The sequence below is a fragment of the Sinocyclocheilus rhinocerous genome, unplaced genomic scaffold (assembly GCF_001515625.1).
Source record: "Sinocyclocheilus rhinocerous isolate Xijiao unplaced genomic scaffold, SAMN03320098_v1.1 scaffold182, whole genome shotgun sequence".
NCBI classification, from domain to species: domain Eukaryota; kingdom Metazoa; phylum Chordata; class Actinopteri; order Cypriniformes; family Cyprinidae; genus Sinocyclocheilus; species Sinocyclocheilus rhinocerous.
Window position 1 is genome coordinate 955,190 of NW_015655576.1, and position 18,144 is coordinate 973,333.

Genomic DNA, 18,144 nt, shown 5'->3' on the forward strand with positions numbered 1-18,144 from the left:
AAAAAAAAAAAGCACCCTGAAAATGTGTCTTCCTGCGACAGAAAACGAGTGTATATTTCTATACGGAATTGCGAGTGAGGTAAAGGCTTGTTTTTCCCGTCAGCGATAGAGAGTGGACGTGTTTGGAGGAAAGCAGAAAACAGGGCCTGAAAAAGCGGGTTAAATGGAAGGAGAGGCTGGGAAAGAGAGAGGGATGTTGGCAGAGCGTGTGGCGTGATCTGAAAAGCTGAGATCCGTGCAGCAGTGCCAAACACACACACCAGTCGAAGTTCCCTTCGCAGACCGGCTTTTGTTTCCATTTTGGCATTTTACACCGTCTTTATTCTCTGCCCGCTGTTCTATTCTCTGTTTTAACAAATGCAACAATGCAAATAATAACATTACTAATAATAAATAGTTGATCAGGAAGAGGAGGATGATTCATTTGGTGTGGTTATTATTGATAGAATCTCTTTTAAACTACCAGAGAATATTAATATCTCTGGTTAACATGATTTCTGTTTGCTTATATGTTTATGTATCCAGTAATGAGGCATTTCGGTTTTACCTCTGTAAGTTTTATTTGCCTGTTCCATCCAAACGAAAGGCTGTAACGAAAAGCAGAGCTCAGCCAAAGTCAATCCTTCTTCTCCTTCAACATTTCTCCTGTTTTTCCATTTCAGCTGCGCCATTTCTTTCTGACCTATTGTTATCTTCTGAATTCTGCAGTGTTTGACTTTCTCTCCTGGTGACGAGTTTGTGCTACACGAGTGTTTAAATATTAGAGGAAAAGCAACTAAAACAGAATGCTTTTCAAACACACACTTCTCATGCATTTCTCATGCATTTTTTGCTTCAAATTAATTAATAATTATATTTATATCATCTGATATGCTGTGCATTTTTCACACACTGCATATCATAATTCCTAAATTAATTTAAGTAAATATCTTTAGGGAAATTATTATTTCTATATTTCATCTACACATATTAAAGCAAAACAAAACTATATTATATATTAAAATAGTTAGAATTAGCATATTACAAATATACTGCTAAAATATTTTTTAATTGTGTCATTTAAACACTTCTGTATTATAATAAATTCAAAATATAAAATACAGCATCAGAAATGTGCTTCTCAAATGAAAGATATTAATACAATTCCTATAAAATTTTATTTATGAATACACTTATTTAAAAAAACAAATGAAATGTGTTTTGCTAAATTTTGATTTTATGAAATTATGAATATATTTATTGAAAAAAATTTAATTTAATGAAATTTACATCTATATTATAAAATTCAAAATGTTATTTAAAAATATATTTAAAATAAAAACATGTTTAAAAAATTGTGATGATTATTTTTTATAAACATATTTTCCTGCGATCACTGAAGCAGATACTCATACTGCAGATTTGCACTTTCTCATTTTTAAGCAAATGAGCTATAACACACAGGTTCAAAAATATTCTGTCTTATTTTTAAAAACAGCAAAAAAAGGATAAGCTGAATCCAAACGGTCTTATATTTTTCCAGCACCTGTAATTAAACAAACACTCTCACACAAACACAATAAACACAGGAAAACCAGCTTCCTGAGTGTGATCCAAGCAGCACCTTCACCTTCGTCAAAGTACATCCAGCTCCAAATCAAATCAAATGTGAAGGTGACCAAAGCGGCGTGTCAGCGGTCAGTGCGGGACCGGGTGACTGTCTCAAAGCCTGGAGCAGCAGGAATCTGTTAGCGGCCCACAACACCTCGATTACCAGCCAAGAAGGAACGCTGCTGCCCAAAGGCCTGACTGCAAACAATCTTTTATGGCTTTTGTCATTGCATTTCACTTCTGAAGGGACACAAACACTCGGCTAAAGAAAATCATGCAGAAAATACTGACTATAAATGTAAAGTTTGCAACACCCACAACACAAAATCCGTCTTTATTTTTAAACTCAATCGCAACACCTCTCTGATATCTCTAACACCTTTGAAAGCTGTGGAAACAACCCTGAATAGATGATTCGCTGTGAAACAAGCGATTTAATGCTTGACCGCACTTTAAGAGTCTATTGTCGTTCAACTATATACATCCATTTCCACCATTAGTTCCCCTCTTTTCAGCGTCTATCCCTCTCTTTCTCCTTTACAACACAGAGCTGTACAGTCGTCGCCTGACTACAGAACTTGGCACCGCGGCCGGCGTTTTATCGGCTGTCTGAGCTGGACACAGCTCGATTAGAGATGAGAGCAGGCACATGTTTTTATCATGACTGTGCGATAATGGAAGCCGTATGATGTGGCGAGCTCCAGAGATGACTAAACCAGGAGAAAGCATCCATCATTCTGACAAACACAGAAGAAAAATAACAACTTTTTTTCTGGAGCGGCGCGAGACGGCTGATCCAAGGTGCTGGTCAAAAACTCCCATTAATCATCATCATTAATACAGCCGGCGTACGGCAAGAAGACTGAGCGTAATTACGGCATCGTGCTCCTGGGTGTTTTACCGGCGGAGTTTAACGTCATTAATCGCTCCCAGGGGCGATACGACACGCATCTTGTCAATAAACCTCTAATCAACCAGTGAAACAGGACCTGGAGAGTAAATTACACACAAATCGTGCCTCCTGATCTACAGCGCGCAAATATCACAGTGCATGTAGTTGTTCAAATGCTAGAGCCAAAATGTAAACGCTGATTTTCAGAGACAGCAAAAGCAGAAGTGATCTAAACCAGGCCTCGTTTTTGGCAGGCGCTTAAAACTGCATGTCGAAAAATAAATGCAAATGAGAATAATCTTTGCAAAATACAGACTGCGTAAAACAGGGTCTATCAGTGTTTAAGGGAAATTAACAAATGTTGCAGTAATATTCCCTCAATATGGTAAAGCGGATGTGGCCAGAACAATGAGCCATCGGGCCGCTTTAATAGCGTCCGGATTAAGACAGGAGATTCGGCCGGGTCAGCAGGAGATAATCTGAGTCCTGGCATACCGTTAAACAGGAAAAGAACGGCATGGTGAACCGGCTAACTGATGCTGAGTTCTACACGGAGCGAAAGGGAAACTCGGCATGGGCAACAAAATCTCTTTCGAAGCCCCTGCCAACAAACAGAATTATGGCTCTGTGTCACAACAAAGGCGAAAAACCGCCATCAAATGTTGCCTGTTCACATACTCTGAGTGCACAGATAATAGCTAAATAACTGAGCTGCCTGTAAATAACTGCAAATATAATATTGCGCTGTTTGTGAGTGTCTCTTTCGGTGTTTTGCCAAGAACTGCCGCCAATATAGTGATCAGCATATAGTGCATCTGACAAATAAATACTTGCAACTGCAACAAAACCACAATCACCGATCCTGGCATCACCATCAAACAAACAAACAAATAAAAATACTTAATTAAATATTTTAAATAAAATACATATTAAATTAACAAACTATTATTTATAATAGTTTTTTGTTTATATTGTTGTAGTAGTTGAAGAAAGTGTTACTTTAAGTGTTTAGAAATAATATCTGTCATTTATTTATAATAATAATAATAATAATAATCATTTATATATAATTATACATATATTATTCCAGAAAACCTGGAATAAAAACCTTTATTATATTTATTATAGTTTTTTGTTAATGCTGTATAAAACAAAATATTTTTACATTTTATAGACTTACATTCTATTTAGTCTGTATTTATCATAAAGTTCCATGAAAGTTTAGAATTTTAATGGGAATGTTCGGATTTTAATATCTAATTTTGACATTTCTTTCAATGCTGAGCAAAACTTAAAACCAAATAAATAAAATACATAAATTAAGATTTTAAATCGAAAGTAAATGTTCCGTCTATGAGAATGTGATCGTTGTGATTATAGGTGTGTGTTATAGGCAGTAGTGTAACTAACCAACCAGTGTGTGTGTGCGTGTGTGTGTGCGTGTGTGTGTGTGTGTGTGTGTGTGTGTGGGGCCTTCACACAAGCTAGGAGCAGGCCAGCTGTCACTGCCACAATACACAAACTGACATTTACACACACACATACGCACAACTATCAAAGGCATGGTTGCATTATGCTACACACACTACAGCATACATAACCTATAAACCAGTTCACACACACACACAAATTTCACAATTTCACACACATTCCTTTAAGTTTAAGCACAACCATACAAATAATAACAAAGAAATAAACACAACAAAGCCTGTATTTGCATATAGTTGCATTCAAGTACATGTTTGGAATACAGCCCGGAATTGAATCGGCCCGTGCTTCCTGAACCGGGTTACACAGCGGCGTATTTCTGTGTGTGTGTGTGTGTGTGTGCGTGTGTGACTCACCTGGCGTATGGACAAAGTAGGCCAGATACAGGTCCAGCTCTTTCACGGACACTCCGATGTGGTGTGGCTGCACGCAGAGGCTGTGGTTGGAACACTGCGGCGACTTGTGCAGCCTCTCTCCGTCCGTGCTCTCCAGCGGGCTTCCCTTGAACAGGATAACCATCACCAGGTCCAGGCGCCAGACCTTGTCCGCTTGCCGCAGGCAGTCGATGCGGCGGATCTTGCCCTTCTGGTCGGGGTTGGACAGCACGCAGCACGGCGGCTTCTTCCCCGTGATGGTGAGCACGAAGTCCTCGCGGAACTCCGGCCGGATGTCTTTGCGGAGCTTGGCGAGCAGACGGGACGCCCACTTCTGCTTGATCTCGGGCTTCTCGCCCAGGAGTTCGTCTTTGACGGCGCGCTCCTCGTCCTTCGTCATGCGCTTCTCGTGCTTCTTGAAGTACTTGCGCTTGCGGGCCTGGAGGTTGAACCAGGTGTAGGAGAACGCGCGGACATGCGGCAGCAAAGCCTCGATGAAGGGATGAAATTCATCCTGTTGGATAAAAAAAAAAAGGAATTTCAGAGATAATTTCAGAAACTTTCATGGAACTTAAAGATAAATGTTTGAGAGCTTTGGAAAAGAATGCATTGAATGCATTTGAATTACATATCTGCAAATAACAATTTTGCATTATAAATATCTAAAATAGTGTAAATAAAAGAGAATGCATGCTAAATTAGGTCCATTTGAATACATTTTAGGTTTTAAGAATAAATCTCAATCATTTTAGAGAGTTTCATCGAATAAATATATTTGCCAATGAGGTAAACGCAAGGCAAATTTGATTTTCTCTGGAAACAAGTCTTAAAGCATCTTACAGTTCCTCAAGTACGTTTATCTTGTTTTAGGGATATTTTTACTCGAAAACAACAAAAAATACAGATTAAGAAAATAATGTTTAGCAGTGTAGAACTTGGAAAAAATATTAATTATTTTCAATTAAAATAATATAGGCTTACATTTTATAGTCTTACATTCTATTTAATCTGTTATTACATTCCATTAAAGCCATTTGATTGTTATGAATTTTAATGCCAATTTTATTCTTTTAACATCAAATTTTGACATTTATCTCAATGCTGAGCAAACATCAAAATAAATAAATAAAACACATACATTAAGACTGAATAGAATGTAAACTGAAAGCAAATATAAGAATGTGATCAATCATTATTTTCAATTGAAATATTTGTCACAATAGTAGCATGCATAAAGCAAAATCCCCTTAAGTTCAGACACAATTATTCTACAGAAATACAAAGACTTTGTAAATTAAAGTACGTGCAAATGGAAAGCTAAATGAGGCTCTCTTTCAGACAGTTTTTAAACATCTCAGTGGTTGTGCAGGAATTCCGGGATTCTGCAATTCACAGAAAGCAGCTTCTTTAGCTCAAGTCAGGCCAAGAAAAGCTTGGCGATTCCCACGGCAACGGAAGACTCATTCAGCTCTCCAATAATACCTTCACCACACAACGCTCAGTGACAAAGCCTAAACCGCGCCACGGTGCCCCAGTGCCAGGGCCGCCGTGCCCCAGACCCTCTCCGCCAACTCTCGCCACAACAAGACCGCGGTTAAACTGCGTCCCTTCAAGACCTGCCATCAAATCCTCTCTGCGAGCTGCTGTTGTGCAGAAATCCAGGCATGTTCACATTTCGACAATCGAGAAGGCAGATAGCACCGTGAAAAGCACACACTGCAAACAGGAGCAGAAAGAGAGAGAAAGGCCGGTAGTTACCATTTTGCACTCTCATCATAAATTTGGCACGCTGTTCAGGACGGGGGGGGGAATCCACCCGCACCAGTTCTTTGCCACTCACGCCGAAACAACAACAGCTGGCTTGGCAAAGATGAAGAATTGGCGACCGAAAAAAACTTGGGTAAATAGGAAAGAAGACTGGAGACGCTCCAATTGCCGGCAGAAAGAAGTTTTCATGAAATTTCAAGATCAGGAATTTTCTTTTGCGTTTCCAGGTAAAATTGGTTATTTTTTTAAAAAATTGTTCCAAAAAAGAAGAAAAAAATGAAAAACAAAAAATTAAATAAAGGTGTGTATGCAAGAAAAAAAGAAGAAGAAAAAAACAAACAGAAAAGCAGCAGCACTCAAAATAAATGCTTTTGCTTTCCAAATAATAAAAAAAAATCTAAACAATGCAGACAAAAAAAAAAATCCTTGGCAAAGCACAATGAGTGTTTTCTTAGATCTTTGGATCCGGCAAAAAACTCAGCACACACATAACGCAGGCACACGCGCGCACATGCATGCACACTCCTGCGACGAAGTGGGGCGGGTGGGGGGAGCTGGCTAATGCAAAGCACAGAATACAGGCAGGGAAAAAAAGAGAACCGAATCAATGTTGGACGAGCTTGCAGGACCGCTGGCAAACCCAAGTGCTGCTGCTTTTTTTACTCCTTTTCTCTCCAACTCTCTCTCTCTCGATCGCTCGCTCGCTCTCTCTCGTCCTCTCCACGTTATTTCCATAACCATTGCCTGAGTCTTTGCCAACACGAGTAGGGCCCACCTATTTGGCAACAAGATGCCTGTAGCTCAGCCAATACGTTAGCTTGAAGAGCTGAAAGGGAGGGGAAAGAGAGAGAGAGGGGGCTGGTGGCAGAACAAGAGAGAGCGAGTGAGCGAGTGAGCGAGCGAGCGAGAGCACACAGTCCCGTCCGGTGGTGCACAATTTGCCAGTGCTACAAGTTCCGATCCACCACTGAGGCAAAGTTCAGCATCCCAACAAGCTAGTCATGGCAACCGTGTTCTTAAGTCTGGGTCGCGGTCACCATCGCCGCTTGCGTAATTCCACCTTGGCACAGGCCGATGGGAGAGAGCGCACAGCTCTCTCCGAAACTCCCAGCAGACCCTGCAGCCGGCAGCTGCTCATGGATTTAGAGGCCGAGACAAAGAGGAAAGTGACCGCGCACCCCTCGCTCCCCATGTGCATCTCTAATTTAAAACAAACATATGCTGTCTGTCTGAGAAAATGAGGAGCTCAGGCCGAAGGATGGGAGATTGAATATCTGATCTGAAGTTGCTCACAAAACTTCGAAAAGTTGTTCGAAACAATGTTACTGCAAAAAAAAAAAAAAATCAATTATAACAGAAGTTGTGTCAGATTGCTTTTGTCACATTTGGAAGGTTTTCCGACGTTTAATTGCACAAATTATAATATGCATCAGAAATTTGCCAATGAATGCTCTAAAATGCTTTTCAAATGCCATGGTTTTCTTGACTGAATTGACTGTGAGTGTAAACAGTGCTTTTTTTTTTTTTTACATGCAATCGTAATTAACTATCTGAGTTTTGGGAATACTGTAATCTTGCGATCAAAAAGAATATAAAACAACAGCTGCTTACAGCATAAAGTAGAGCAGAGATTACTAGAGATATTCAGATCTGAAACCCTGAGACTAAAGGAGACGTAGACAGAGCTGTTGATCAATTCCGGTTGACATTTTCTACAAAAAAAAAAAAAATCAGTGAATGGCTACTTGGATGCTGTTCTTCCCAAAAAAAAAAAAAAAAAAAAAAAAAATTTTTTTTAATACTGGATTAGCAAACATATGCAAATATCCCTTAAATGAGAGACCAAGAAAACATCATTGGACGGATGTATGGTGATAACGCTCTCCCATCACAGTAAAACTCTTCATTAGTGCTTCCTCTTTCAAATGGGAGCCTATGTGTCAAAACCAACACCTGCCTGAGGTCTCTAATAAGATGCTAATTGAAGCACACAACCAGAGGAGAGCAGAATTTGTTTATGAATGCATTTGTTTCAATAAAAGCAGCACCTTTATTTCAAACAATCCCTTCTCTGTTTGAAACACAGCCCTTAATGGCTTCCTCTAGTGCTACCAGTGCGAGTATATGAGATAATTAGCTTCTGATCAACATGTGCGTTTGGAAATTCACTTGCCTAAAGCACAGTTCACTTATTCTATAGAACGGCGGCGCCAGAGAATAGGCCAAAATAAAGCATTTTACAAATCAAAGGCATATTAGTACTTTTCAAAACAATATTTTAATTTATTTCAAATTTAAACTATTACAAATTATTTAAATAGTATTAATTCAAAAATAAATATTAGTTTACAAAAATAATAATTAAAATACAGATATTTTTAAATATTCAACTGTTAGCTACTTTAAGTAGCCTATAAGATAAACAGATATCCAGTCTACAAAATCTTTACCTACGACTGCGACGCACCCCTGCTTGTTATTCCTGCCAAAAAAAAACTGGACTTTATGGACACACAAACATCTCTATTATTGTCTTCAATTTTGCGAAGCGCCGTGAAATTTGTGAAAACAAAGACTCGGGTCCAAATATTCCGTTTCAAACTGACAGTTGCGGCTATATTAATACGCCAGGTTGCTTGGCAACCGTAAATAGCCTACGGTTATTAGGCTAATGAACTATATTACTTGGCGGAAGAACTGTTCGTTGTTGTTACTATTACTATCAATAAAACTAACTATTTATTGAACACTTGTCCGCTGAATCACATACTGCAGCTGCCGTTTAATAAACGCACGAGGCATGGGCCTGTCATCTATTTCAAGCTTTTCAAACGTATAAAAAGACACTATTTAATTACAAACGTAGCTAATAAGCCAATGGAAGGGATACAAGTTTTTAAAAATGTCATAACGTAGCAAAACATCGCATTTCATCAACATGTATCAGTCCTGTGCCCGTCCTGTCATCAAAACTCCACAAACCACGGCCTGGTTTCTCACCTAAAATCCCAGCACGAGTCCACTGCTCCTCAGAGAGGTCAGGGAAATCCTGAGATACGGTTAACAGTTAGCAAAGCAGCGTTGAACGCATAGCGTTTCGCACAGGTAACATCAGCAGCGCGTTACACCTGCGCGTCACGTCCGCCATTCTGACCACAAACTACGAGGAGCGCAAGATTTCTGCCAGCTCAATTCAAAATAATCGCTATGTTATTTTTTCCCTTTCGCCTGTTCCTACAACATTAATGCTTAAAAGAGAGAAGACATCATCTCTCAAGTGTGTGCCAGCAGTCGGATGGAAATGAGCGAGCTGGAAAGAGTGTTTGGTGTCGGGCGCCAGAGAATCATTTGTGTTAGTTTGTCACTGACGGTAAAAACAATTAATAGTAACAAAAACACACCCAAGCGCCTTCCAATCAATGCAAAAAATAAACAGTTCGGCCAAAGAAAATGACTTGATCATCCAAGCACGAACAATTTTGATAATGTAGGTTGTACTACAAAAACTATGTGGCATAAATTATTGTCATACATTACATAGCCGATGCATTTTCCTGGCATAAAATGTTCAAAATCCATTTTCAAATCACACCGTAAATGACAAGCTGCTAGTCTGGTGAAAAATCTTATTTTGTAAGGCCTATTATTCAAACTTTTTCTTCATCACAACTTTACAGAGATTCGTGCTTCATAACAATAGCAGCCTACATTTTACATTGAACACTTTGGCAAAGTTGCACTATAGTTCTATAAAGCAAAGTGTGATCATTACCTAGTTTTACTGAGCTGGCGCAACAATAAAGAAAAAACATGAAAAAAAAAATCATAAACACTGGAAGCCTAAAACAAAAACACTCGGGTTCAATAACCCACAAAAGAGTCTCAGATCTCCGACTGGCGATTCAAACTAACAGGAGAGCGCGCAGTTGTCTGTGGTAATTGAATATTGATGTTCCCCGGATGTTTTCAGTTAAAACGCTTGAAAGGATTAGGCCTATATATTCGGTTATTTAATATAATGATGTCGATTCCATGCGCATTTACCAGGTTATTTAGAGGGACAGAGAGAATGATAGCTAGTGGATGTAGGCTCCTGCACGAAAGACAAATTCGATTACAGTCCAGCGCTTTAAAAAAATAACTCTTAACAACTGTAGTGATTAGTCTAGCTTAAATAAGATTGTATGATGTTAATAAGAAACAGATTTAAACGAAATGTTAGAAAGCTAATATAATATCCTGTAATATCAATATCCTCGCAGCAAATAAGATCAATTTATGAGATACGCAAAACCGGAGGAATGAAAAACTGTTTTTTTTTTTTTTTTAAAAAAAAAAAAAAAACGAAATAAAACACATCCGTTTAAATATATAATGCATTCACCTGCAACTGATTTGTTGATATTTATAAACCAATAGCCTACAGGGATTTTTTTTTTAATATTGGGTATTAATCAAAGCATGATATTGTTTTATCATAAATAAATATTGTTTTTAGAAACAACTCAGCTAGTGAAAACAAATAGGTTATTGTGAAATATTATTTTCCATTCAGCTTTAAACTCAGAAAAATATCAGAACCATCAATGTCTTATATTTCAGCCTTCGGTACTGGGAAATGAACATGTTTTCTCCTATATTAAATATTTATTCTTAAAAAAAATTAAATAATAACAATAATAATAATAAGTACAATAATAATATTAATAATAATAATAATTATTATTATTATTATTATTAAATAATATCCAAAGCTAAATTAGGAACATTTGTCTGGAACCTGAAACATCATAGATCATGAAAATGTTTTTATCAAATGAAAAAGTGCATTTGAATATTTGGTGGTAACATATTTGTAAGATTTAGCCTATAATTCATTGAAGTTATTGCTAACTTTAAAGCTATTAACTGTTTTAAAGCACATAATTTAATTATTATTTACTGAAAATGTTATTTAATTATTGAGATAAATGAATAATAATTATTCATTATTGTTCTATAATATATTTGATGTTTCTGGGACAGGTTTTCCCCCCCCCAGTAGTTTTCTAGTGTGCGGACCATTGGGAAAACCAAACACGTTTAATGAGAGAGATTTCAGGGTTTGGGTTTGTTGGTTGCCCGCTGTGCGTTCCGTGACCCTCCCTGTTGGTGTGACCCACCGAGACCCTGAAACACCATAATGAAGACAGACGTGATGGCTGATTCTGCCCTCTTACAGGAGAAAGACACTCTGACAATACAAGAAACTAAGAGACAAAGAGCCTGTTAAAATGATTTTTAAAAGGGAAAGGAGGCAGGCCTCGAATGAGACAGTGAGAGACAGAGTAAAAATGTGATAAATACCAACATGACAGACGTTGAGGGAGGTGGAGGCCGTGGAGAATCATGTGCTAACACACGCTATCATGAGGACGCCAGTCCAGCGGGCCAGCGTGGACAAAACCATGGCGGTAAAGAGACAGCTGACCCACACACACACACACGGCCATCTATTGTGTCTGACACTGGACACACTCTCACACACACACACTCTTGTATAACCTCGCACCTCAGAAACGTGGGCTGTGTGTGAATGTGTGTGAGCGTGAGGTTAGAGCAGGTGTGTGTGTGTGTGTGTTGGCACAGGTGAGATTCGCCCCTCCTCTCGCTGCCGATATGCTACAGGTCTGTTGTGATTTCTGAAAGGCAGTCTGAGATGGGTCAGGCGCGCTAAAAACTCAGCTCTCGCAGTGACGAGTGACATCAGCTGCTGTCATCACAACCAGAGAAACACCTGCAAATTCTAAACACATGCAATTTTATACTAGCGGCTGTGAAATATGGGAGCTTGGGGCAAGTTGTCACAAATATTAGTTTTGCATGATGGATAAAACACTGTTCAAAATTGTCTAAAATCAGAACTTTTTGTGAATTTTATCTTTTAAACTAAAATTTTGATGTATATATATTTTTTTTTTTGGCATACATTAAAATAAATGTCGGCTATATAGTTAAATTTTTTTATTTTTTTTTACTCTTTAATTTCAGCTGAATAGCAAAAAGACAGAACTTATATGTGACCCTGGACAACAAAACCAGTCATAAGGGTCAATTTATCAAAACTGATATTTATGCATCATCTGAAAGCTGAATAAATAAGCTTTCCATTGATGTATGGTTTGTTATGATAGGACAATATTTGGCCGAGATACAACTATTTGAAAATCTGGAATCTGAGGGTGCAAAAAATCTAAATATTGAGAAAATCGCCTTTAAAGTTGTCCAAATGAAGTTCTTAGCTATGCATATTACTAATCAAAAATTAAGTTTTAATATAAACAGTAGGAAATTTACAAAATATCTTCATGGAACATGATCTTTACTTAATATCCTATGATTTTTGGCATAAAAGAAAAATCAATAATTTTGACCCATACAATGAATTTTTGGCTATTGCTACAAATATACCCCAGCGACTTAAGACTGGTTTTGTGCTCCAGGGTCATATGTTCACAGTATCACATCACAGTATCCACAAAAATAAGTTAAAAAAAATGCACCCTCCCCAAACTTTTGAATGGTAGTCTACACACAAATTGGCATTCAAAGATAATTCTGCACTGAGAAATATGTGAGCAAAATGTGACAACTAGCCCCAGTTTGCCGTATGTATCACTGTCATTTTAAGTGTTTCTCAGATCTAAAACACTCTTTTCTTTATGTGCAACCCTGTTTGATAAAAGCATTTACCAAAAGCTATAATATATTATCAACATAAACGGCGTCAGGCGTGAGGACGCACCCAGGCCCGTACAGATCGCGGCTAGCCAGTGATGCATGATGATAGCTGAAGCTGTTTGGTGGTGTTTGCAATTACCCCAGTTTACAAACCAGCACATTACTATGTGTGAAAAGTCTGCAAGCAATTTGTGGCAGCGGAGAGAAAGGAAAGGCACATGTATCCCAGAGGGCCCTGAGAGACTGGAGCTCAAGAGCACTCTGGGAAGAACCGCATTGTAGAGTTAAGGCCTGCAAAATATCAACCCGAAATTCATCAGCTCATTTGTCAACACATTCTCTGGACCTAATAAGAGGAAATGGTTAAGGTGTGCTGCGCTATGTGCCGGATTTGGACCAGCGGCAGTGCCTTCCAAACTCACTCGACTGCATACACTACTGGACAAAAATCGGGAATAAATACTTTTTTCTTTTTTTGAGAGAGAGAAGTCTCTTATGTTCACCAAGGCTGCATTTATTTGATAAAAAAAAGGTAATATTGTGAAATAGTATTACAATTTCAAATAACTGTTTTCTATTGCAATATATTTTAAAATGTAATTTATTCCTGTAATGCAAAGCTGAATTTTCAACATAATTACTCCAGTCTTCAGTGTCACATGATCCTTCAGAAATCAGTATAATATGCTGATTTGATGCTCAAGAAACATGTATTATTATTATCAATGTTGAAAACAGTCATGCTATAGCTGTGATATACTACCAATCAAATATTAGGGGTATAAGATAAAAAATATATGTAATAATAATAATAATAGTTTCATTCAGCTGGACACATTAAATTGATCAAAATTGTCAGAAAGAAATTTTTAATGTTACAAAAAAAGTATAAAAAACATTTTTAACATTAATAATAATAGGAACTATAACTTCGCACCAATAATAATTGAGCAGCAATGATTTGTGACTCTGAAGACTGGAATAATGATGCTGAAAATTCAGCTTTGATCACAGGAATAAATTACATTTTAATATATATTCAGATAGAAAACAGTTCTTTTAAATTGTAATAACATTTCACAATATTACTGTTTTTACAATAATTCCAATCAAATAAATGCAGCCTTGGTGAGCAAAAAGATTAAAAATCGGAATTATTCCAAGCTTTGGGGCCACCAGTGCAAATGGAAGACTGGATGATGCTGAAAATTCAGCTTTGATCACAGGAATAAATTACATTTTAATATATATTCAGATAGAAAACAGTTCTTTTAAATTGTAATAACATTTCACAATATTACTGTTTTTACAATAATTCCAATCAAATAAATGCAGCCTTGGTGAGCAAAAAGATTAAAAATCGGAATTATTCCAAGCTTTGGGGCCACCAGTGCAAATGTACATTTTAAAGAAAGGTGAAAAGGACATGACAGATAAAATTTATAAAATGGGTTTTTCCAAACATACTCTGGTAAACCTGTTATCAAACTGTGATGTCATCCAGTACATGCCCACACTTTTCCTTTTCCGTTTGGCTAACACATAATTGCACTAAATGCAACGTAAACAATTATGGCTCGCTGATAAAAATCATTGCTGCATAATTCCTTGAGTAGGTGTTGTAGCACAGGATGTAGTTTAGCAAAAACAAACAAACAACAAAAACAAAAAGCCAGCGGCAAGAGATTTCAGAAGGAATAATGGATGAAGGATTGCACGCTCGAGCTGGTAATGATGTTCCTGCAGCTCAGCTGGCAGAGCCTAGTACTAGCAACGCCAAGGTCACGGCTTCAGTTCCCAGGAAATGCAGGTGCGGATAAAATATGTAGCTTGAATGCACTGTAAGTTGCTTTGGGGAAAAGCATCTGCCAAATGCAGAAAATGTAATGACAAAAATCTTATTCCATGGAAATTAAAAGTGAAATAAATAAATAAATCTTAAACTGTTTGTCATTTTTCATTTTCCATAGATATTAAAAGTAATAAATAAACAAATAAACTTGAAATTGAAAAAATATGTGTACTTTTTCTTAAGATTTATACTACATTCAATCCAGATAGATTAGAAATACTATCATAGGTTTTGCTAAAGGTGCCAAATTTTACATAACATAACAAAACGTTTAACATACAAATGTGTACAAAAACTGACAATAAAACAAGAAACTTAAAAATAAAACGTATAAAGCTAAAGCATTCACATAAATTAAATGGAAAGTATTACTATACTACTGCTACAATGAATTAAAGATCATGACTAAAAAAAAATCTCTGGTGGTCAAGATCTTTTGATCGTCCAATTGCATTGTTACTGTAGCATTATCAGAAATCTTGAGCCTACTTAACTTGTGTCCGATTTCGACATACCGCAGAGTTATCTGCACGGCCCGATGCACACGACCGCCACACCACTGATTTCATGTGCATCGAGAATCAAACCGAGGCTTAGCACTGCTTACGGAGCGTGACGGAGAACACAGGAAACCTTTGGAAACATCATTAGTCCTGAATATCTCTGCTTTTGATAAGCAGGACTCTGTAGACGTCTCCTTCTGAGAAGAGGATTTAAAGAGACAGTACACAAAAAAAAAAAGAATTCTGTCTTCATGTACTGTGGAACATAAAAAAGATTTTGAGAAATGTGTCAGTATTATTTTCTATTCATACAATGGAAGTCAATGGGCTCCAATGTTGTTGGTTCTCTTAAAAATATCTTTAAGCATGCAATGTAAAAAAATATTTTTCAAAGTAGTAAAACAGACAAAGATGTTGGATTATGTTTTACAAGAAAATACTATTTCAGTCTACTTTATTTCAATGTTACTTGCGGTTTCATTGTATTAATTGTGAAATTTACTAGCAATTCCTGAATGAAAATTGTATCTACACCATTTTTTTTCAGTGTGGTAAAAGGTATTATTGAATATGTAAAGTACAATCAAATTAGCCAATATATTTAACAAACGAACATGCAAAGATTGAACTTGTGATTGAGGGACATACTCAATATTTCCGCATATCAAAGAAACACACCATCTTTCAAAAGTTTGTCAAGTATGATTCTTTGGTTTTGAATGAAATTAATACTTTTATTCAGCAAGGATGCATTAAATTGATGAAAAGTGACAGTAAAGACTTTTATAATGCTACAAAAATTCTATTTCAAATCAATTTGGTTCTTTTCAACTTTCTGTTGTCAAACAATCCTGGAAAAAAATACACAGGAAATGTTTGAAATGTCCCATGTTTCCACAAAAATATTAATCAGCATATATATAAATTACATATAAGGAATAAATTACATTTTAAAATACATTCAAATAGAAACGAGTTGTTTTAAATTGTAATAATATTTCACTGTTTTTCCTATATTTTTAATCCAATAAATGCAGCCTTGGCCTTTTTTCAAAAACATTTAAAAAATGTTACCGATCCCAAACTTTTTAATGCAACAGTACATGCACAGTTTTGCAGTTAGATAGTGATACATGCACATCAGAAAATGGCAAACGGCACACAAAATGCCGACAGCTTTCCAGTGCCGACCATCACCTTGAAGGCCGGGTCTATGACATCATCCAGCTGCGCCGGCTCCATGGCGTTCCGGCTCGAAGGCACAGCTCTCTGCCTTGATTAAAACCCTCTGATTGGTTGGCAGAGAGAGACGCTGCATGCAAATAGATTAGTCGGTGTGCCAAAGCTGTGCCCATGAAGAACCCAGAATGAAGGAGATTACCCAGAGACCCGTTTTTAATAGCTTTAGCATCACATATTAGACTGAATACGTTGATAAATTGATTGCTGTGGATGCGGAATCACAACGAAATGAATTTAAATGAACTTAAAGCACACCCTGACACAGTTTAGACTGGGACCCTGAAACGGGAACAGATGCCCCTGCAAACACACACACGCAAATTCACACAGGCACTACAGTTGCCGAGTGTTGAACGCTTCGCAATCAAAGAAATAAAGGGGCAATCTAGCACACAAACAAGAGATTCCCCATCGCCACTGCCAACAAACCGGGCCCTCCTCTCGCAGAACAAGGGATGCACTATTGACTAAATCCCCCTCCCCTCCTCGCTCTTTCTCTCTCTACTATTTTTCTCTCTTCAGTCGCCCCTCTGCCAGTCTGCGAGGCGTGGTGCCAATGCTTTCCACCGCCGGGCACTTTGCCCTGCCCTTTATGCAAATGCTTTACTGCCATCCCCAAATCACAACCCCTACTGTCTCCTTTCTGCTAGGTCTGTGCCACTCTGTCTGTCATTTTAAGCAGTCTTGTGTCTTGTCTCTGTTTAACACCTTCTGTATATGTGCACCGACACCACACCTCTTCCTGGCGCTTTAAAAAAAAAAGAATACGCAAACTGAACACAGGATGTCGAAAATCTGGTTTGAATATCTTGTTTTTGTATTTTAAATGTCATGCGTACTTTGCACGCCACCAAATGGAATGGGAAAAAGTAATTACTTCCAAACAGGTTTTCCAAACACTCCCTCCTCTGCCATTGGTCAGACAGATAGCCCCGCCCCAAATTTGCACCATTGGTTGAGACAATGTCGCTGTGTTAGGCTGGATGAGATAATCAAAAAATGTTTTGGGGGAATCAACTTAAGTATTTTTATATACTATTGTAGTATTTATTAATGTTTGTAATTAGTTTCATTTATTTTCAGTTTTCATTTTAGTCCAAGTTTTAGTAATTTTGTTATGTTCTTTTATCATTTTGGTAATAAGGTCTCATTACTTAACGTTAGTTAATGCATTAACTAACATTAATTAACAATGAGCAAATATGTTTGTTACAGTATTTATAAATCTTCGTTAAACTTATTAATACAATATAGGGGAGCGCGGGGCACAAAGTAACGCGGGGTTAGTTGTAACACACGTGTTTTGAATATTTCCACACATGCTAGCATAACAAAATTTACAGTATTTATTAGTTACCATATCAACATTATATAGAAAAAAATGTGCGCCAAAATTAAAAAATCTTTTGAAGATATTGCTGAACATGTATTTTACCATAGTAAAATTTAAATTCTGGCTTAAGTAAATTTTTCATCTCTGTTTTTATTAATCATTTAAAATGAGACAAATCTGCTATTATTTTAATCTCCAATCTGTTATTTATCAGTTTAGATAGTTTTTTAATGCTTCAATAACTAGCAGAAGACACAAACCAGTTTTAAATTCCAGTTGCGCAGATGGGGCACGTTGTAACACTGCGTTACAATGTGCTATAATTCTATGACATAAGCGATGTAATTTACACTATTTACTTTAATTAATTTTAATGAGAAACA

General features: G+C 37.2%; 1 protein-coding gene across 13 annotated transcripts in view; it reads right to left on the reverse strand.

The window, feature by feature from the left end:
• The window catches only part of LOC107718575 (nuclear factor 1 X-type-like), a 190,749-nt gene that overhangs the window by 117,594 nt on the left and 55,011 nt on the right, over positions 1–18,144 (reverse strand). For 4 of the 13 annotated variants that reach the window (XM_016525709.1, XM_016525699.1, XM_016525704.1 and 1 more), the window contains exons 1-2: positions 5,827–6,083; positions 4,327–4,858 (exon numbers count right to left, since the gene is read on the reverse strand). In XM_016525709.1, the coding sequence (XP_016381195.1) occupies positions 4,327–4,858; positions 5,827–5,967 (673 nt within the window). In that variant the 5' untranslated portion in view covers positions 5,968–6,083. The other 9 variants (XM_016525708.1, XM_016525700.1, XM_016525701.1 and 6 more) reach the window with 5 other exon arrangements.